This window comes from Aethalodelphis obliquidens, unplaced genomic scaffold (assembly GCF_003676395.1).
Source record: "Aethalodelphis obliquidens isolate GAN/ISIS:26980383/991018 unplaced genomic scaffold, ASM367639v1 scaffold11, whole genome shotgun sequence".
NCBI lineage: Eukaryota > Metazoa > Chordata > Mammalia > Artiodactyla > Delphinidae > Aethalodelphis > Aethalodelphis obliquidens.
In genome coordinates this window covers 20,075,068-20,097,298 of record NW_020837955.1, presented here as the reverse complement: position 1 = coordinate 20,097,298, position 22,231 = coordinate 20,075,068, and the positions used below count along the sequence as shown (strand labels likewise).

The 22,231-nt window shown below is 39.4% G+C and overlaps 1 protein-coding gene across 1 annotated transcript; it reads right to left on the bottom strand.

Moving 5' to 3' along the window:
- Window positions 1-1,043: 1,043 nt before the first annotated feature.
- On the bottom strand, window positions 1,044-22,213 carry AS3MT (arsenite methyltransferase). The gene is given in 11 exon segments (XM_027112475.1): window positions 1,044-1,611; window positions 8,453-8,587; window positions 10,408-10,550; window positions 10,879-11,010; window positions 12,392-12,473; window positions 13,607-13,676; window positions 14,707-14,843; window positions 15,354-15,504; window positions 16,757-16,884; window positions 17,152-17,192; window positions 17,395-22,213. Coding segments are annotated over 11 exon segments (1,128 nt in total). The 5' UTR covers window positions 17,396-22,213; the 3' UTR covers window positions 1,044-1,503.
- Between the last annotated feature and the right edge of the window lie 18 nt (window positions 22,214-22,231).

Here is a 22,231-nt window from a genome sequence, read left to right as displayed (position 1 = left end):
TACAGCTGAACCCACTCAGAAATCTGAGAATTTCTCCATTTTGAACAGCTTTGTTAAAAGAGGGGTCTGTCCTGTAAAATTCATTCCAATGTTTTACAAGACCTCTTGTATTCCCATACCTCTAATGAAAAAATTTCTTGGGTCATGCCAATTTCCCCCTTTTTTTTTTTTTGGCTGTGCCATGTGGCACGTGGGATCTTAGTTCCCCAGCCAGGGGTGGAACCCACGCCCCCTGCATTGGAAGAGCGGAGTCTTAACCACTGGACCGCCAGGGAAGTCCCTCCCCTCTTATTCTTTTTGCACTGAGCTCTGAGCGACTAGTTGAGATTTTCTTATTAAAATTCTTCATTGCTTAAAGGCTGTTATTTAAAAACTGAACTATCAGCTCCCGATGACAAGGACCATGGCTTATATATGACTTACACTTTCTGTGCCCCTGACAAAGTCTTCAGGTACAACTGGTCTTCAATTTATTTACTCACTCTTGAACCTTCCCTTAATGCTCTTAATTTCTAATGATATAACCATCCTTGAAATATTCCTCAATTTTCTTCTTTAACTATGGAAACTAGAACTAAATTTAATACTTTCCTAAAAGTTTAACCAGGGCAGCTTATAAAGGAAAAGAAAACCTACCATTTTTACATCTCCTAGCTTGTCTTTTAAAAATTATCAAACTTGGGCTTCCCTTGGTGGCGCAGTGGTTGAGAGTCCGCCTGCTGATGCAGGGGACGCGGGTTCGTGCCCCGGTCCGGGAAGATCCCACATGCCGCGGAGCGTCTGGGCCCGTGAGCCATGGCCGCTGAGCCTGCGCGTCCGGAGCCTGTGCTCTGAGGCGGGAGAGGCCACAACGGTGAGAGGCCTGCGTACTGCAAAAAAAAAAAATTATCAAACTCTTTTCCTGATCCGGTTAAGATTTACTGCAGATGGTCATTATTTTGTCACACATTAGGGTAAACTGAGGTCAAAAAATGATTACCTGTTTGTTTTCTTCATTCAACTGCACATTAAAAAGAAGAAAAAAAATTGTTTGATTTAAAAGACCAATTACCTCAAGAGCACTCCTACCAAATTTGATTTGGCAATCTTTTGGCATGATTAGCATGAGTTCAGTAGGAGCTCTGTTTAATGAAAAAACATGGTGAAAAGTCCAAAAGGTGCTATGCAGGTCAGAAGGAAGATGTTCTCCCTGAGGCCCCTGGCCAACTGTTATTTCCGAAGCCTTTCTTGCCCATCAGCCAAGCTTTCAGACTGCTTCTCAGTTCCATTTCTTGCCACTAGGTGGCACCAGACTCGGTTAAGAGAAAAACTGCTTAACTAGTCTTTAGATGATTTTGCTGTGAACCTTTAATTAATACTTTGTAAAAATAATTCATTAATTTTAATCTAAAATACGGTGGAGTTTTGCCTTTTCTTGTGGTATGGGCTGTGGGGAAGAGCAGGTTAAGACGTGTAACTCATTCTTTCACCTCCTGCCCAGCTGTCTTCTGGTCAGCTGTTGTTTTAGCAGCACTTCTCTGTGCCTCAGCAGCCGCTGGCAGCTTCAGGGGGACTTCTGGACTTTGCATTGTCAGACCCTTCTGCAAGCTTGAATGGATCTTTTATTATATCCTGTCAAAAGACAAACCAAAGTGAAAGGACAAGTTAAAGGTGTTTCAACAGACCCAAACACAAACATTTCAGTTCGACTTAGGCTGATTTACCTAGAAGGAGGATAAAATTTTACAATTCTGTGAGGTCCTGGGAGTAGCATCAGTCACTAACTTATAAAGATAGCTGTCTTTTCCTGAAGTTTCTAATCAAGTTATCACTACTTTCAAGGTAAACTTCATTTACAGCTTTGGAAAGGTGTTCCCTTTGGGGCCAAGAGAGTTGATTCTGCTTTGTTTCGTTTTGTGGGATTCCCATTTGTTTGTGCCTTTTACCTTTTTGGAACTGAGCTACTGAAATGCTGAAACTTCTTCCCTTCTCTTACTTTAATTTCTAGAAATGTGTGCAAGAGAAGGAGGTAAGACCCAGATACCAGGACCCTCATTAGCAGTTGCTGATGCTCAGATGTTGAGATTGCCAACCACAACCATCAAGATTTCAGGGCAGAGTAAGTGGAATTTTCAAAAGATAAGACGGCACTCTTTATTTTTCCTCCTTTCATCTTCAAATGAGATACCTCCACCAGCAGTGCAAAGGGGGTCAGAGAAAAACCAGGCAAAAAGGTTGGAAGTCAAGAATATGAACAAGCCACCTTAAATAATGAAGGTGAACTCATTAAACATGAATTTACACTCATTATTTATTGGCGGTCACTGCAAATAGAAGGGTGTACAAGTGATATCAATATCACTTCCAAATGCATGCTTTCAGCCCCAGAAGCTCTCAAGACTTGAAAGAAATAAAAGGTGGGACACCTTGACAAGCAGTCCTTTCCAGCACCAACATCTTGTGCTTCTATGAACAGTATAGATACGGAGAGGTAGTGCAGCATACTGGTTAAGAATGTCAGCTCTAGGGGCTTCCCTGATGGCGCAGTGGTTAAGACTCCGCCTGCCAACGCAGGGGACATGGGTTTGAGCCCTGGTCCAGGAAGATCCCACATACTGTGGAGCGACTAAGCCCACATGCCACAACTACTGAGCCAAAAATAAATAAATAAGAAGAATGTCAGCTCTAGAATCAGATGTGGGTTCAGATTCACTGCTTTCTAGCTGCGTGACCTTGGATTAGCAAATTAATCTCTCTGAGCCTGTTTCTTCATCTGTAAAATGAAGATAAGGGGTATTGTGAAGAGTAAATGACGTGGTACCTTCAACATATTAACTGTTCGATAAAGGCTACGTCCTCTATACTATTACTACTGTTGTCATGTGATTACTACCACGACTGTTAACTGGAACAAGACAGTACATAGCACACCTCCTATTTGCATCATTTCAGATGCTGCAGTGTTTTAATAACATAATTCTTTTAAATAGCAAAAATACATTTTCCTTCTCAGGATTAAAAAAGGAGGAGGAGGAGAAGAAGAAAAAAAGGGCTCTCAAAAACAGTCATTATCGAGTCAACCCTCAGTAACAAGCAGTACTTTCATTCCTCTATTGCAGTAACTGATAGTAAAACAGAAATACAAGCAATTCCCTACATGCCGCCTGCTTACGGTACTCAGGAATCTATCATTAAGGTCCTCCATAAAAAAGATAAGAATGTCCTCCCCCGAGAGCACAAGGTTATATTTCTAGGACACACACTTGTTTCATTCTTTAAATCTTCCTTCAGTGTCAATTATTCCCATTTCAGAAACGTGGAGCTGATGGCAAGACAATGGCACAACCACAGGCTGAAAGAAATAAGCTAGGACAGACGGGAGATTGTTCTGATAAACCAGTTCAAACATGTAGAATGTTGCATTCCAGCCTAAGGTCAAGAACCCTCCTGCACATGAGGTGTTGCTAGCTAGGAGAGCTATGCTAGTAGAAAATCATCTCCTGCAGAAGCAAACTCATTTAACTACAGTTTCCCAGCCAGAGTGCAGTGGAAGTGCTTTGGCTGGGGAAAAGACTCCCTTTACTTGTAACTAATTTTCTGACATCTTTTAGAGCCAGGATTCAGGAAACCAGGTACAGGAGAATTAGAATGATGAAAATATTTCAAGATAAACATTGATTCTGACCAGCAAGATTTTGTTATCAGTGAAATACCAAGAATTTCAAAAGACCAATAACACATTCATGAAATGTAATGGACTGAAAAGTCAGAATTCAAGTTTTTTCTACTTTCCCCCCAAAAGTTACCTCCTTAGAAACACAGAAGAGTTGACAATAGCAGAGTGCTCAAGAACTGAATAAAGCAAAGAAAGAAAATCACTCTTTACCTCTAGAGGTGGCTTCTACACTTAGCTTGGACTTGATTCATGCTGGTAATAGTGGCCAAACAAGAACATACCAGGTTTTTTGGGCCCCAGGATTCTTGTCTCCAACTGAACTTCCTCAACCACAAATTTACCATTTTGGAGAGTGATCTGGCTTGCAGGATCTCAGTTCCCCAACCAGGGACTGAACCTGGGCCACGGCAATGAAAGCCTGGAATCCTAACCACTAGGCCACTAGGGAATTCCCAATAAGCTTTACTCTTAAAGTGAGAGAGTGGCATGGACATATATACACTACCAAACGTAAAATAGATAGCTAGTGGGAAGCAGCCGCATAGCATAGGGAGATCAGCTCGGTGCTTTGTGACCACCTAGAGGGGTGGGATGGGGGGGTGGGAGGGAGGGAGACGCAAGAGGGAAGAGATATGGGGATATATGTATATGTATAACTGATTCACTTTGTTATAAAGCAGAAACTAACACACCATTGTAAAGCAATTATACTCCAATAAAGATGTTTAAAAGAAAAAAAAGACTACTTGGGAATTCCCTGGAGGTCCACTGGTTAGGACTCGGCACTTTCACTGCCAGGGCCCCGGCTTCAGTCCCTGGTTGGGGAACTTAGGATCCCACAAGCCGCCCAGTGTGGCCAAAAAAAAAAAAAAAAGACTGCTTGTGAGGTAACAAAAGGGGAGGGAGGAAAAGGCACAAGAGTTACTTGTGTATCAATGTGTGTCCCATGTATCCAAAATTTCTATGAAATATAAACAACAGAAAGTAAAATTCATGGAGAAAAGATTACAGAAATTCTGAGCTCAGGAGAAAGGGTTTATGAGAGAATGATAAAAGAATCCTGCAAAGATGGTCAGAACTCAAATACGTAGAACACGGTTCCAAGGGACCAAGAATATTAACAAATACAAGTCCATAACCATAACCACCTCTATTTCTTAAGTATGTATTATTTGCCAGGCATTGGCCAACATTTACATGTATCATTCCATTTGATTCTCACAACCTGAGGAAAAAAGGGATTATTACCTCCCCATTACACATGAGGAAACTGAGGGTTTAGGGAGGTTAGGTAAGGTATCCGAGATCACACATAATTGGCAGAGCCAAGATCTGAACCTAGTCTATCTGACTCCAAGACCTGTGTACTTAAACCCCATGCTGTGCCACCACCCTGCCCCAGCAAGATCAGTAGCTTATTTCCCTGGGCTTCCAACATCCAGTGCCTTGAGGTGCATCACTGTAATGACTTTCGTGAATGTTAGAAGTTCTATCAGAGGAGCTTTCCTGGTGGTGCAGTGGTTAAGAATCCACTTGCCAATGCAGAGGACACGGATTCAAGCCCTGGTCCAGGAAGATCCCACATGCCACGGAGCAACTAAGCCCGTGTGCCACAACTACTGAGCCTGAGCTCTAGAGCCTGCGAGCCACAACTACTGAAGCCCACGTGCCTAGAGCCCACACTCCGCAACAAGAGAAGCCACCGCAATGAGAAGCCCACGCACCGCAATGAAGAATAGCCCCCACTCACTGCAACTAGAGAAAGCATGGGTGCAGCAACGAAGACCCAACAGAACCAAAAATAAATAAATAAAATAAATTTTTTTTAAAAAGGAAGTTCTATCAGACAAAAGAGACTTGAAATCCATCACTAAGCCTGTTCTAAATAATAAAATACTATAAAATAATGAATGGATTAATAAAATAATTATGATAGCATGAATGGGGAAAAGGTAAAAATAAATAAGAGGAAGAGAGATGCTAATATCTGTTAAAACTACCTATCTGCCCTCCTCACAGGGAAGTTGTGAGAGATGACCTGAGATAAATTGTGATAAAATGCTTTAAAAAATGCTACACCAGGGCTTCCCTGGTGGCGCAGTGGTTGAGAGTCCGCCTGCCAATGCAGGGGACATGGGTTTGTGCCCCGGTCCGGGAAGATCCCACATGCCGCGTAGTGGCTAGGCCCGTGAGCCATGGCCGCTGAGCCTGCGCTCCGCAACAGGAGAGGCCACAATAGTGAGAGGCCCGCGTACCGCAAAAAAAAAAAAAAAAAATTGCTACACCAGTATTTCAGTTACTAGAATAATTCTAAATATGAATCTAAGACATTTTAGAAAATATTCATTTTCGAATATGCTGGAATACTGGCTCAAATATACATTTAAGAAATTAGATATGATAGAAATTAGCATTCCAAAACAGCAGAGCAATGAATTAATAAACAGGAAAATTTGACTAGCTAATATTCAGAAAAATAGCGACACTCTACCTGAATATTTATGTTAAAATAAATTCTAAGGACTTCCCTGGTGGTCCAGTGGTAAAGAATCCACCTTCCAATGCAGGGGATACAGGTTCCATCCCTGGTCAGGGAACTAAGATTCCACATGCCGTGGGGCAACTAAGCCCGCATACCTCAACTAGAGAGCCTGCGTGCTGCAAACTACAGAGCCCACGTGCTCTGGAGCCTGTGCGCCACAACAAGAGAGAGAAAACCCACACGTCACAACTAGAGAGAAAAAACCCAAACGCCACAACTACAGAGGAGCCAGCACGCCATAACGAAGAGCCCAGGTGCCGCAAGGAATATCCCGCATGCAACAACTAAGACCTGAGACAGCCAAAAATAAAAAGTAAATGAATAAATTAATTTAAAAAGAGGAATTTAGCATTAAAAAAATAAATTCCAGATGGAGTAAAAATTTAAATGTGAAAAACAAACCATGGAAGTACTAGAAGAATCTTCATGACCTTGGATTAAGTAATAGATTCTTAGCGATGATACCCAAAGCACGAGCAAAGAAAAACTAACTGGACTTCATCAAAATAAAACCTTTTATGTATCAAAAGACACTATCAAGAGAATAAAAAGATAACACACAGAATGGGAGATGTTTTTGCAAATCATGTACGTGATAAGGGTCTAGTATCCAGAATATATAAAGAACGCTTACAACTCTGCAACAAAAAGACAAACTACCCAATTTAAAAACAGGCAAAGGACAAGACAGTTCTCTAGAGAAAATATACAAATGCTCAAGAAATTATACAGTTAACAAGCACATGAGAAGATGCTTAACATCATTAGTCATTAGGGAAATGCAAATCAAAACCACAGTGAGGTACCACTTCACACTAAGATGGCTACAATCAAAACAGAACAGAAAATAACAAGTGTTGGCAAGGATGTAGAGAAACTGGAACCCTTGTACACTGCTGGTAGGAATGTAAAATGGTGCAGCCACTGTAGAACACAGTTTGGTGGCTTTCCAAAAACTTAAATGGAGAATTGCCATATGACCCAACAATTCCACTCCTAGATATAGACCCAAAAGAATTGAAAATAACTACTCAAACAAGTACATGAAGCACATACACAGGCATGTTCACAGCAACACTACTCACAATAGCCAAAAAGTGGAAACAACCTAAATGTCTATCAACTGATGAATGGATTAAAAAAAAAAAAAAGAGGTCTAGCCTCATTTTTAGTCCCTAATACAAGGGACTACTGTTCAGCCATAAAAAGGAATGAAATACTGCTATATGGATAAACCTTTAAAATATTATATTAAGTAAAAGAAGCCAGACAAAAAAGGCCACGTAGTGTATGATTCCACTTACATGAAATGTCCAGAATAAGCAAATCCAGAGACAGAAAGCAGATTAGTTATTGCCAGGGGTGGGAGAGGGGGAGATTGGGGAATTACGGCTTAATGGGCATGGGATTTCTTTTGCAGGTGATGAAAGTTTTCTGGCACTAGATAGTGGTAATAGTTGCACAACCTTATAAATATACTAAAAGCTGCTAAATTGTACATGTTAAAATGGTTAAAATAATGAATTTTATGTTACATGAATTTTATTTCATTTTTAAAAAGTACTAAAAGAAAACATAAGTAAATTTATAATGTTCACATAGAGCATTGTGAACTTCCTATAATAATTCCTTTAACCATTTTCTATTAGAGTGATATTCATTTTTGATTGCTCTATAGGAGACTATTATATTTTGCAAATATTTTCTCTCATTTATCTTTTTATTTGCTTTTTTTTTCCTGAATAGATGTTTTCAATTTTTATGTAGTCGTTTCCTTTATGGTTTCTTTCTCCTTTCTTTTCTTTTAATTTATTAAAAGAAAAAAAAGTGAGCGGGGGCTACTCTTCGTTGTGGTGCTCGGGCTTCTCATTGCGGTGGCTTCTCTTGCTGTGGAGCATGGGCTCTAGGCGCACGGGCTTCAGTAGTTGTGGCTCGCGGGCTCTAGAGCACAGGCTCAGTAGTTGTGGCACACAGGCTTAGCTGCTCGGCGGCATGTGGGATCTCCCCGGACCAGGGCTCGAACCCGTGTCCCCTGCATTGGCAGGCGGATTCTTAACCACTGTGCCACCAGGGAAGTCCAGGAAAATGAAGTTATGAAGGTAAATCATTTTATAGGTACAAACATGCTAGAAATAAGTTATGATGGCCAACTAAAAGAACAATGCTCTGTTTTTTGCTTTAGCAGTCTGTGGTGACCATAACGATTTTTTAAATGGTTCTCTGTTTGAGGTTAGGGAATTGAAAGCCGAGCAAACCTTTGCTTCAAGAGCAGTATAGCCTCCACATGTCGTCAACTTCTCTCCAATTGGCCTGATCAGAAAATCTTGGGCAAATCGTGAATTCTTCAGGATAGCTGCTGTTTCTTCGTCCACTTCAACAGTTTCATCTTTCTGAAGGGTAGCATGAAAAACACATTCTTAGAGATGCCTCTTTTGTCTCAATAGAAGAAAAACACCCTGAAGTTCTACTAATGAGCAATATCTCAAAATAAGGAGACTACACCTTTTGACATAAGTATTTTCTCATGTTCAGACCCTGCTGCTAGCTTCAGGCTTATTTTCACATGGAACTGACCAGTGTCGTTATCAGTTTTCCTTTGGTGACAGTGCAAAAAAAAGGGCACTCGTGGCTCCAGTGTCTAGTCTCTGCTCAGAGGCAAATGTAGAAAACCACTGCTCTCTGAGTTTCACCTTATTCATTGCTAAAATGAGGGCTTTGGACTAGTGGCTTTTAAAGTGTATTTCCTTGCGTTCCAGGGTGCCTGGGAGGGGTGTAAAGGGTCTACGCCTTGGGAACCAGGAGCGAACACAGGAGATTCTGAGCTGTCCAATCCCTGCTCCTATCAGATAAACTCTGCTTGTATCCCTTCAGATACTGGGGTTATATAAAGCAATGACGGACACATAGTAAGTATTGGTCTTTTAACTAAAATTTTGCTGAAAGAAATAATTCTGGGGGGGTTGGAGAGTGGGCGAAATGGCTAAAGTGGATCAAAAGATACAAACTCTCAGTTATAAAATAAATAACTGATGAGGATATAATGTACAGCATAGTGACTTTAGTTAATAATAGTGTATTATATATTTGAAAGTTGCTGAGAAAGTGAACCTTAAAAGTTCTCATCACAAGAACAAACAATTTGTAAATATGTATGGTAATGGACATTAACTAGACTTACTGTGGTGATCATTTTACAATACATACAAGTATTAAATCATTATGTTGTATACCTGAAACTAATATAATGTTATATGTCAATTATATCTCAATAAAAAATAATTCTGCTATTAGAAATGTTTTGAAAGCCAGTAGACCAGAGTAATGATTTCAAAGGCCCTTCCCACTCTGATCCTGTGAACCTAATGAAGCAGGCAAGTGGCAGTGTATCAGTGAAAAAGCATTAACGGCTCTGCTGCACCAGGGCGTATTTTAGAAATTTGAAAATGCTATCTAGACAAAAAAATCAGATGAAGGAAACAGTAAAGTTCTTCCACCTTTGGAGCAAATAATGACTGTATCTTCTATTTACTGAGTTCCCAGTACCAATGTTTTGCTATATTATTGCTAATCTTTATAGAAATTCTGCCATGTAGGTATTATTATCCCTACTTTTACAGTGGAGCAAATTGTATCTCAAACAATTTTGGTGGCACATTCAAGTTTACCTGAGTAATAAATAAATAACAGAGCCAGAATTTGAAACCAGGTATCTAATTCCAAAGGCTGTACATCTCTGTTTTGAGAAAACAAAACCTACTCTAAAAAGAGTAGTAGAAATGTCAATGTCATCATTAAACACTAACAATCCTTAATTCCACAATACAATTAAACAACTGAAATACTGTTATGCAGTCCTCTCCTATTTTTCCATCCTTTCTCTATAATTCCATTAATCTGATGTCTGAATGACGTTTCTCATAGAAAAGTTTTTTAGATGTCACAATGGTATTTGGTTATGTAGGAGAATATTTTATTCTTAGGAGATGCATGCTGAACCCTTTAAAGGTAAAACGTCATGATATCTGCAACTTACTTTTCAATGGTTCAGCAAATATGTATATACATATATGTATATGTGTGTGTATATATATAGACAAACGCACGTACACCAAGACCAGAAAAGTGAGAAGCAATGGAAGGTTAAGAAAAGGTTCCTGGAGCAAAGGGAAGAATAGGAAGAATGCTGGAAGTCACGGAAATCTTTATTTACCTTAAATGTGAAATTTGCATCAAATATTAGTTCTTTTTCGTGTCCTGTGATTCCTCCATTGTAAACAACCTGGCATCTTTTGGTTGGTCCTGTCTTAGGGAGTTTGAAAAGGCGAAATGTAGCAGAAACAAAACGGCAGTCACCTAAAAACAGAATATACTCATGGTTCATCTCCAGCACTCCAACGGCTATTGGTTTGCTCAGCAGATGAAGGCTTAATATTATAAAGACGATTTCTTCTTTGCATGCCATCAATTATCTTTATGGGCCCATCAGTCTATTTACTGTATAACTTCAAAGTGCTTTATTAAATGCCAAACTTTGGGAGGTTGCCATTAAACAGGAGACAAGATGGAGATTTCCAGACGACAAAAGTCTCCTTCAGTGAGACTCACTCAGGAGACACTTGATAATCACCAAATTTGAACCATTCAGGGTGCAGTTATAACAATCCCTACTGCTGTTTCTTACAGATCATGTTTTCTAGTTCCTTGTTTTGAACTGTAATTAAATTGGCAGTGACCAAACGTGGAGGGCAGAACCCAATTTTTTGGGCAAGGATAGCAAGGTCCTTCCAGTACAAAGCACCACCCAGGCACTCACCTAAAAACAAGAAAAATCACAGATCAACCAATACAACTAGGTATTAAGGGAATTATTCTTCTGTATAATTGATTAGGCTATGGTATTACTTAAAGCATAGGTTCTAGAAAAATAGAAGAAGGACCTGAGGGTCCCCCAAGGTATAGAAAGTCATGGTTGAAACCAGATATGCTAGCTAATGGTCTCTGGGAACCATTGTTCAGGACAGTCACTAATATATTGGTTCTATCAATAATAATATTCATGTATGTATTAGGTCACATTCTGAAAAGCACTCTATGTAAAAAAACATACAAGAAAAATTCCAAAACTGCCTCTTAGTTCCAGATTAATCTCATAATGATCTGCTACTAGAACAGTAATTACTATTAATGTTCATAAGGCATTTTACAGTTTTTAAATTTATTACATCAACAAATTAGAAATAATCTAAATCATCACCAATAGAGAAATGGTCAAATAAGTTATGGTACAGCTGTACAATACAGTTGCATAATACAAACATTTAAATTTTTTTTAAGTTTTAGGTTTAGGAAATATGCTAAATAAAATTAGAATACTAAATTCTATATGCAGCATACTCCCAATATTATTATACACACCCACAGGAAAACAAAACCCTAAAAGTGTGTATACTAAGCTATTAAAAGAGGTTATTACTGGGTTATGTGCTTAGTAGTAACTTTTTTTGTGTATTTTCCAACTTTTTTTTTTTTTTTGGCTGCACCACACGGCTTTCGGGATCTTAGTTCCCCGACCAGAAATTGAACCCGGGCCCCCTGCGGAGTCCTAACCACTGGACCACCAGGGAATTCCCTATTTTCCAGCTTTTTAACAATATCCATTTCTTCTTGTATAATAAGAAAAAAGTTAACATAATTTATTTTAAAAGTTAAGAACTTTTGATTTCATAACCAGACTGACCAAACACATGCATTTATCTCCTCAACGTCCAGAGACTCCATGAAAATGACAGTAAAGGAATCGACAACACAATAATGATGAGAACATGAGAAATTAAGGAGGCAGCATCAACTCTGGAGCAGTTGCCGTCATTTCCACACTAGAGCTTTTAAGAATTTTTCACATTCATTATCACATTTTTTCACATTATTCACATTCATTTAATCTTCATAACAGCCCTCTAAGGCAGACTGAATTATTACCTATAGTTTACAGTACAGAACACACGACTCAAAGAGATTAATTAAATTGTCCAAGGTCATACCAGATTTGAGTGTCAGAGGAGGAACAGAACCTAAGCCTCCTGAACTAATCCCATGTTCCCACATCACAAAGCCTCATCCTGGATATTAGCAGGATGGAACTCTGTACTTGGACAAGTATCTGCCTCAAAACAAAATAAAACACAAAAACCTACCCCTTAAAACTTTGTGTGTCCTGACTTCTTCTGGCAATTCAAGGCTAGCATAGACGTCACTGAAATATAGCTCCCCACCGTGCTGAAACAGCAGAATTAATCCAAACAAGGTTAAAGATTACATTAGTCCCAGATAGCAAAGGAATGAGGGGCTAGAATCAAGTTTTAAAAAAACAACCGAAGTTCTTGAGCTGACCCTTTTTGGACAAATAACTACTAGCTGCCTCCCTAGTTATAATCATAGCCAACTGCCAAGATTTGTTTTCAGTGCCTCACTCAACAGGTAATAAAATAACTTTCCAAGCTTAACCAATCTGAAGCAAAAGCAACCCCAGGTTGTTACAGAACTAACAGAAGTAAACGGTATTCATAAACTCTTCTCCCTTAAAAATTATATAACTTTTGTAATGTTATTTATTTTTATAATAACACATTATCTTTTTAAAACATTGTCCTTAAAATCTGAGGCATATGAGTGATCAGGAATTTTAAGATTTTATTCAACTAATTTCAAGAGCATGGACATCTAGATTCTATAGTAATGTCTCTACCTTCTACACATACACCCTGGTGAAAACAGTGAGCTGGTCTATACAGTGGCCTACTCACTAAGACATTGTTAAATCATTTCTACATTGATATTCTTATTTGATCTCTAAAACAGCCCTATAAAACCAAGAATCTCATAATCTTCTATCTTCTGTCATGAAGAGATACATCTCATGATACATATAGAGGGTGTGGAGCTCCTGCAAGTTTTCCTTTAAGAGACTAGTTAATGGAAAAGATCCATCTTCCTTAACTTCCCAAAGATCTGGAGCCCTGATGGATACAAAATAAGGATCCCTGAGAAACACTGTCCATGCTAGGAACGTATATTCAAAATAACCTTAGTAGTCAGTCCAAAGGTCCCCGCAGCTCTGCAGATGCTATTCTAGGATTATGTACAGCAGCAAGCAGGAGGAAAAACAGCCAAGAAAGCAAATTTTAACATATTCAATCACAATCGTGACTCTCAGATTTATCACCTTTTGCAACCTAGAGGAAAACAAATTCATATCTAGGGTATTCCTGTCACTCCCACATTTTGCCACTCTTTCTAATTTAATGGAGAAATTGAGAGTTTGAGCTCTCAGCTCAAGGGGACAAGAACAGGACATATCCCATGTGCTCTCACTGATGTTCAAAGACCACTGGTCTCCCTCTTCCCCTCACCTTTAACACTCGATATACCTCCTGCAGCACTTGCTGTTTATCAGGTACAAGGTTAATGACACAATTGGATCTAAAAAAGAAGAGACAGAATGTCAAGCACATCTGCAGACTACTTAGACACCTTCAAATCCTTTGGAGATTACCTAAAGGTGGTTCCCACCATTTTCTCAAAGCTACACTATTCTTCCCACCTCCCTCCTCTCTTCCCCACACTCAACTTTGTCCCAAGATAAGGGAGATGGACAGAGTGTTTGAAATCTCAATAAACTGTTAGCAAGTCTGAGTGTGTAGAAAAAATTTTGAGGCATGCTTCTTATTTGTTTCTGCCCTGATGTTGACTGTGCAACACAATGACCTGGGACCAGATGCCTACTGCACAAGGCATTTCTTATGCCACATGTAAATAGGCTAAGTTCCTCAAAGACAGCTTTATTAAGGCATGATTTGACAACTCAGAGGAAAAACAGCAACACAGAATCCTATAATTTGCCATGAAAATAATACTGAAGATAACATATTGTATAAGCAGCCTCATTGGTCTTGCTGGTCTTTTGGGCTCATTCGTAAACCACGGTTAAGTTTAAAATACATTCTCGGGACTTCCCTGGTGGTGCAGTGGTTAAGAATCTGCCTGCCAATGCAGGGGACACAGGTTCGATTCCTGGTCTGGGAAGATCCCACATGCCATGGAGCAACTGTGTGCCACAACTACTGAGCCTGTGCTCTAGAGCCTATATGCCACAACTACTGAAGCCCGAGTCCCTAGAGCCCATGCTCTGCAACAAGCGAAGCCACCGCAGTGAGAAGCCAGCACACCACAATGAAGAGTAGCCTCTGCTCGACACAACTATAGAAAGCCCGTGCACAGCGACAAAGACCCAATGCACCCCCAAAAAAAAAATTAAAATACGTTCTCTCTCAGGCTAGTGTGTTCTGTGGCTGGTGGACCACAAGGGCCCCAGGCCATCTCCATCCCTTTATTAAGTTATGCTAAGTTTAGTTTAACCCCCCAAATAAGAATCCATTCAGCAAAAAGTGGTGACATTCATGTGTTCAATAGGAAATGGGCTATCTTCACAACAGTAAGGACATAGACCTACATAACAATATCATAACTCTCATTCTTGATTCCAGCTTCTCCTAACTTCTCTATGTAGCCATGAATAAAAGTCACATTGGGTGCCTGGAAGCCATATTTTTCCATGTGATATTCAATGTACTTGTTAGCCACTTCTACCTAAAGGAAGAAAAAAAAATAGATTTGATCATCAACATTTTTTAATGCACTAATTTTTTCCTAAAGTTTCCTATTACTAATGGAATGAACTGCCCCCAGAATGTTTTAGGTACGTAAACGAGGTTCATCTGCGCATGCAGGATATACTACAGAGTGGGACAACTCAATGGGGCATAAACCCCGTTTGATACATGGGTTTTATTTGAATAAACTCTTCACGCAATAAGAAAATCTTTCAGGATAGATGGCAGAAAGAAGGAAAAGATCAAACTCCATTCAGTCATCATGATATTCATAAATCAGATCAAACCTTTGACTCTGTTCTCCCAGAGAAGCCCCTAATAGTCAAAGTTCTCGGTTTCCAGGTCAGGAAGCAGTAATGGCACAAGCGAGCACTGCATTTAGCACCCTTCTTAAATTATCCTTGAAGAGTCACAAGGAAACAACTTTATCTCTAAAAGAATGCTTTTCAGAATTTTTTCCTCCTTATCCTTGAAATAATTGCCTCACCTGACCTTCTGTCATGTCTATTCCGGTAACATGTCCCTTCTCACCAACCAGCTGACTAAGTGCATAGCAGTCTCAGCCACTTCCACTCCCCAGGTCCAAAACCCAGCAGTTTTCCAGACACTCAGGGATGACCAGACCACAGCCATAATATCTGGGAAATAGAAAATATATACACATTTGTTCCCTTTAGAGACGAGAAGATGTGGAACCATTAAATCTTATAAATCCTTCCTCCTTCCCTTCCTCCTTTCCTTCCTTCCATCATTCATTCAATTTCTTTTTAGATGTTTAGTCTCCCTCACTACACCGGAAGCTCCATGAAGGCTGGGACTCTATCTGCTTTGTTTACCATTGAATTGATGGGCACTGCACCAGGTACTAAGACAAATAAACCAACTAAAATATTTGTTAGGCATTAACTGAGCATCTTATGCAGGTCCAGGACTTGCTAGTTATTGAAGAAGAAAGGTAAGACAAGAATTCTGTCCCTTAAGTGTATTTAACGAGGGAGATAAAACGCAAACACAGAAAACATTTTCCATGATTTATTTACAAACTGAGTGGCACAGGAAGTAAGTGTTATAGTGGTTTGGGAAAGTGGTGCCCAAGGATTAAAGAAGGCTTCACAAAGTAGGTAGGACATCAGTGAAGCGTTGGATAGGTAGGATTTGGAAGGTAGAAAGCGGGGGGGGGGGGCTTCCCTAGTGGCACAGTGGTTAAGAATCTGCCTGCCAATGCAGGGGACATGGGTTCAAGCCCTGGTCTGGGAAGATCCCACATGCCGCAGAGCAACTGAGCCCGTGTGCCACAGCTACTGAGGCTCGCACACCTAGAGCCCGTGCTCCGCAACAAGAGAAGCCACCGCAGTGAGAAACCCTCGCACTGCAACGAAGAGTAGCCCCCGCTGGCCACAACTAGAGAAAGCCGTCGCGTAGGGATGAAGACCCAATGCAGTCAAAAATAAATAAATAAATTATTTTTTAAAAAAGGAAGAAAGAAAGCAGGGGGAAGGCATTCCAGATTGATAACTTCATGCCGGGCAGGCAGAAATCATCTTGGCAGTGTGATGGCAGGAGGAAGGGAAAGGTCTGGCTACAGTAGTATAGTGCATCAGAGGGAGCCAAGGTTGGTTAGGAAGGGAGGGCCAACGTGGACAGGCTTGAATGTCAGCTCCAAGGAGTGTGAATGTATCCTGTGAGTAAAGGGGCATATGTGTGGGTCACTGGAAGTTCTTCAACAGAGCAGTAAGATGATCGATCAGTGCTGATCGATCAGTTTTATAATAGATAAGGCAAGCCCCATGGATTGGAGGAGACGGGTTAATTCCCTAGCGACCTGGCATCACTATATTTTGAGAAAGATGCTGTCTGGGGTCTTCGTGGAGGCAGCACAGGGCACTTTACCTCAAGGATACTTCCTCATTTACATTCTGCAGGGCTTCCCGGATGTGCTTAGGGACTGGCCTGGCTGCAGTGACACACGCATTGGTCTGGAGGTCTGCTGATTTCTTCAGCACCTGCCCGTAGTGGGTCTGACCCAGGGTCCAAGGGTGGGGTGAGGGGTGAGAAAAGAAGAGTTCGAGTTGGTGTCCTCAGGGTGGAGGCGCCCATACGCCCCACCAACCCCCCTCCAGCGCCCCCAGGCCTGGCCAGCCTTTGCTCGCTACAAAGCTCTAAGCCCGGACTTGGCCCTGCCCCACCCCAGGGATCCTGGCGGGCCAGGCCGGGCTTCCAAAGGCCTAAAGCTCCCACTCAGCTGAGGCTCCACCGCAGCCATAGGCCCTACTGCGAGCACCTACCTGCACGTCCTTCCGGATCTCAGCGTCACGGGTGGTGGCCACTGCCAGGAGGGAGAAAAGGCAGCTTAAAGGCGAGGGCGCTGAGCCCGCATGGGGGAGGGGAGCCCCGGGACTGAGGGGTGGTCTACGGGCGGGCGGCAGGCGGGAGCGCAGCGGGTGGTGATGGTGGGCGGTGGGGGTAGCAGGGTTAGGGGCAGAGAGCCTGCCCTGGGGGCGGGCGGGGAAGCGAGGGACCACACTCACTGTCTCCTCGGCCTCCAGACCTTGGAACTTGGGTCCCCAGCAGCCGGCTCTCGAGGCCCAGCGCTCCGTAGGCCCAGGGCTCCCGAGGCCCCGCGCTCCCGAGGCCCCGCCCCCGGGCAGGAACCCACCTGCGCAGTCGGACCACGAGTCCTCCCTCGCGCTACGGCCCTAGTGTGCCCAAAGTCAGCTTGGCTGTCTTTGGTCTTTCCAACCAGGAAGAGGCTCTTACTATTAAGGATCTGCCTTTATTGCTCCACTGTGCTTTTCATTTTATAATGCTCGTATGAACACCCACGTATATACTGATTTTTGCCCCCTTTGGGAATGAAATCACCTTTTCTCAGTCCACTTTTTAAAGTCAAGTGTATTGAGAGAGAATTTACATTCAGTAAAATTCACCTTTCTTTATAAAGTGTACAGTTCTGTGAATTCTAACAAGGTATATACATCACCGCAATCAAGGCTCTCACCCAAATGTTTCTTCCTGCCCCTTTGCATAGTAAATCTCCCCACGCTAGCTTCTAAACCACCATAGATCTGTTCTCCCTCCTTTCCCAGAATGTCATAGTGATGGAATCATATCAATGATTCCATACCAATCAATCTCAGTCTATTTTGAATTGTATTTAGGAAAGCAACTTTGCTAAGTTCATTTTTAACCTCTAGTATTTTTTTGGTCAATTCACTTGTTTTCTAAGTATTGTCATTTCATCTTGCAGAAAAAAAAAATTAATTTAATTAATTTCTACACTCCTACACTGGTATACTTTATTTCCTTTTGTGGTTATAACAAGAATTTCTATTCATTAGGATAGTAAGGCGATATGGGGTTCCAACTGAAAGGATATCTGAATGGAAGATTTACTAAAGTATACTCATTTTTCAGTCTCATCTGACAATAATAATCTTCCCAGATGTCAATTAGTTGTTGTTAAATGTTAAGAGGAAGGTGTTATATTTTTAACAAATTAAACCCATGGAAATGATCCTTTTTGGAATATTTTATAGGTTAGAATATCTCTATTAAGTGTGTAAAAATACGTTTTTATAGATATCTGGTTTTTGGCAATTGTTTAATGGTGAAAACACTCCAAAATATTAGTTTTCAAAACACTCTCTCCATAAAATTAGTTCCTTTAGAAAAGTTGTCACTTTCTCACTCATTGTTAAAATGGTAACTTTATCTTGAAAGGACAGATTAGTGGGAGGTTAAGGAAAAGGCTCTATCATTTTCCACTTGTTCACTTGTGCTTGTTTTATTGTATTATCTTCAATTTGTGGTTATTCACAAGAATCATTTGATAAGCCTTAAATCCACTTAACCACACACAGATAAACTGCAATAAAACAAACCACCATCAACTTACATTTAGTTATTCCCAGTTTTCCCTCAGGTATCTAGTGTGCAGGGCTGATTTTGGACCAGACTGCTTGTGACCATCATTCATTCTGATTGGTCAGTGCTTCAGCCACAGAATTTTTTGTTTTTAATATCACCCCTGCTAAATGATAGGTATGCTATGTAGGCCAAGTCAGATATCTCATATCAAGCCATATTTTAAATATTAGCAAAAAGCTAATTTTCTCTTTTTAAGATAAAAAATAAATATACACAGATATTTTCTTCCCTTACCTCAAAGGATGGCCTTGTGCATACCTCCACACATCCCACCTTGGAAGCTACTGGTCCGACAATTCCAGGATGGTCCAGAAAGGCAGATTTTTGGTTCAGTACACAAAACCATCTTTCAAGTACAGCTTTCCAAAATGGCCACCACCACTAAGTAAAGGATTCTCCAAACATTAGAAGTATTCAAGCAGAAGCTAGATGACCAACTGGTTACTTACCAGAGATGAAGTAGCAGGGGTAAATGGATTGGATTCAATTACTTCCTTTTCTTTTTTATGATGCTAAATACTAGAAATGACAGGAAGCACCCTTGTTTCTATTTATAAGAAAAGTAACAGATAATAGCAAGCTAGACTAGTAGTCAGAAGACCTACCATCAAGTTCAGTGACCTTGGGTAAGTCATTTAATCTCCCTGGCTATGTTTTTCATCTATAAAACATGAGGCTAGAATTTAATCACTTGTGAGGCCCCATACAGCTCTAATATTCTGGGGTTCTATTATTCTTTCTTCTAAAACATACTTTTAGAGAGTTTTTTTTTAAGTTTAATTAGAAATAGACATTGAACTTTTTCAGATGCCTTTTTGGTGTATATTACAGTGATGTACGATTTTATTGTTTTTTATTAATGTAATGTGTTCTGCAGCTGTTATATGAACTTTGTAACTCTAGAATTATGTTAGCAGTTCTTCCAAATATTTCTCTATTCAATTTTCTGAGATTTTATTAGGATTTTTGCATCTATGTTCATAAATAAGAATCTCCTAAATGTCTTTATATTATATTGCTTTTTACTTTTTTTAATGAAAATTACATTTACTTCAGCAAAGGAACTGGGTATCTTGCTATCATTTTCTATACTTTGGGAGTATATGGAAATGATTTGTTATTTGATACTTTGGAAAAGTCTCAGGACAGCCATCACAAGCAGATGACATTTTAATTGGTTATTTCTGACAATTTATGGATTATTTCTCATAACCAGTCTGGACATATTCTCTTTTAAATGTCAGTTTTATCATATTATATCATTATAAGGAGCCAGATATTTTGATACTAGTAATTAAATTTTTAGCATCAAGCTGACAGATCTCTCTTTTCAAATCTAATTGATTTATTTTATATATCTCCTATTCAATTATAAATGTACTAATTTGTACTTTTACGATTGAGCTGACATTTTACCAATTTAATCTGTAAGAACCAATTAATGGTTTCATATATTTTTCTAATTTTTGTCATTCATGCTTGGTTTTCTTATTCCACTTTGATTTCTTTTGTTCTCTTTCTAAATTCTAACCACAAACTCCTTAAAAAAAAGAAAAAGAAAACATTTACTTACGCCTTATCCCTAATACAGATATTTAAAGCATGATTTTTTTCTTTATAGTACTGCTTGGGTATCATCACATAAATTTGCTTGCATAGATTTGAATTTTCATTATTTTGAAATTATCCTCCAACATATCCTCTACAACACAGATGTTATTTTAGAGAAGTACCTTTTGTCTCCATATTAACCTATTTCTATAAGAAACAAACTATCGAAGTATGTATACATTTCTGCCTGCTCTCACATTTCTGTCTACTTTTCTTTCATGTATTTTGGCATTATGTTCTTTAAAATGACCAAATCAGTACTACTAGGTTTTCATTATTTAATGTAAATTTCATCTTTATTTACCATTCAAATTTTGATTGTGAAATTTATTTTATCAGATATAACATAAGCAGTCACTGCTTCTTTAATATTTGTTCCAGCATGAGGAAGAAAACATAGACTATAGTTTAATTGTTTTTCATCTTAAATATTTCTTTGCTTTGTGTATACTTGGATGGTTAAACTTTGTTTTGTTTTCTAAACTGGTGACTTTTTAAAAAAATCAGTCCTTGGATTTTCTAAGTAGATAATCCTACTGTATGATAACAATTTTGTCTCTTCCTTGCTAATAGTTACATTTAATTTTAATTTCTGCACCAGGTGTGGCTTCCAGCAAAATGTTGAATAGAAACTGTGATAGTAACATCAAATGTTTTACTACTAATATGACAATTGCTGTAAGTTTGCAAGCCTTCTTTTTAAGGTAAGTTGAACCTGTTTATATTTAATAATTGTAATAAACATTTATAGAATGAATGTATAAGTGAATTCCTTCATACTGTTTTTTTACTTTAAGTTAATGTATATATATATAAAATGAGGAATAAATGTAATCTGATATGATTAGTCAACTTGATGATATAGAATATGAATTAAATTGGACTCATATTTGCCTTTTTTCTTTCAGTAAAAACACCATTTTCTTATGTCAGCTTTCTCCCAGTACCTTAGTGAATTAAGAACTGAGCTAAAACAGGTTGGAAGTCCCATTTTAAATTCAAATAAAGCATAGACATTCAGACTTGACAACAGACAACGGTAATGACATTTAATGAGATAAATTCAATGAACATAGGTAAATGTCAATAAACGTAAGGTTTTCTACATGGCACAACCCTATACCGGAATCACAGTAACTCAACTGCATTCTCACTTGACAATAATGTCATACAAGTGAATTTGCTGATGACTAGCAAAATTACAAAATGAACCCAAGGCCACTTAATCAAGAGTCACAACAACAAAGAAACCCTAGGAATGAAGGTCAAGGCAGGAGGTTGCAGCTGGCCAGATATGATACCATTTGCCTAATTTTCATGTAGGAATTTGCTACAACAAATAAAATAACTATCTCCTCTTAGTTACTAGAAAAGAAAAGAAAACAACAGGTATTACTTAATCACCATTCTGTGACCATGAAATTAAAATATTTCCTGAATGTATGATTAAAAGAAAGAAGTCTTTAAAAACAGTATTAATCATTCTTATACATTCACAATAGAAGCTCTTAAGTCTGAATTTAAAACACTACTCAGTATTTGCTTAAGAAACACATTTAGACAATATGGCTTTTGACATATCAAAGTTCTATGAGAAAAACTAAGACATCTTTTAATTTTGCTTTAATATCAAATTAACAGAGCAACTTAAAAATTCAATAAGAGCATGGGTTGGTTTGATTCAATAAGTGCTTTCAAAATTCAATCACTTAGGGGCTTCCCTGGTGGCGCAGTGGTTGAGAGCCTGCCTGCCGATTCAGGGGACACGGGTTCGTGCCCCAGACCGGGAAGATCCCACATGCCGCGGAGCAGCTAGGCCCGTGAGCC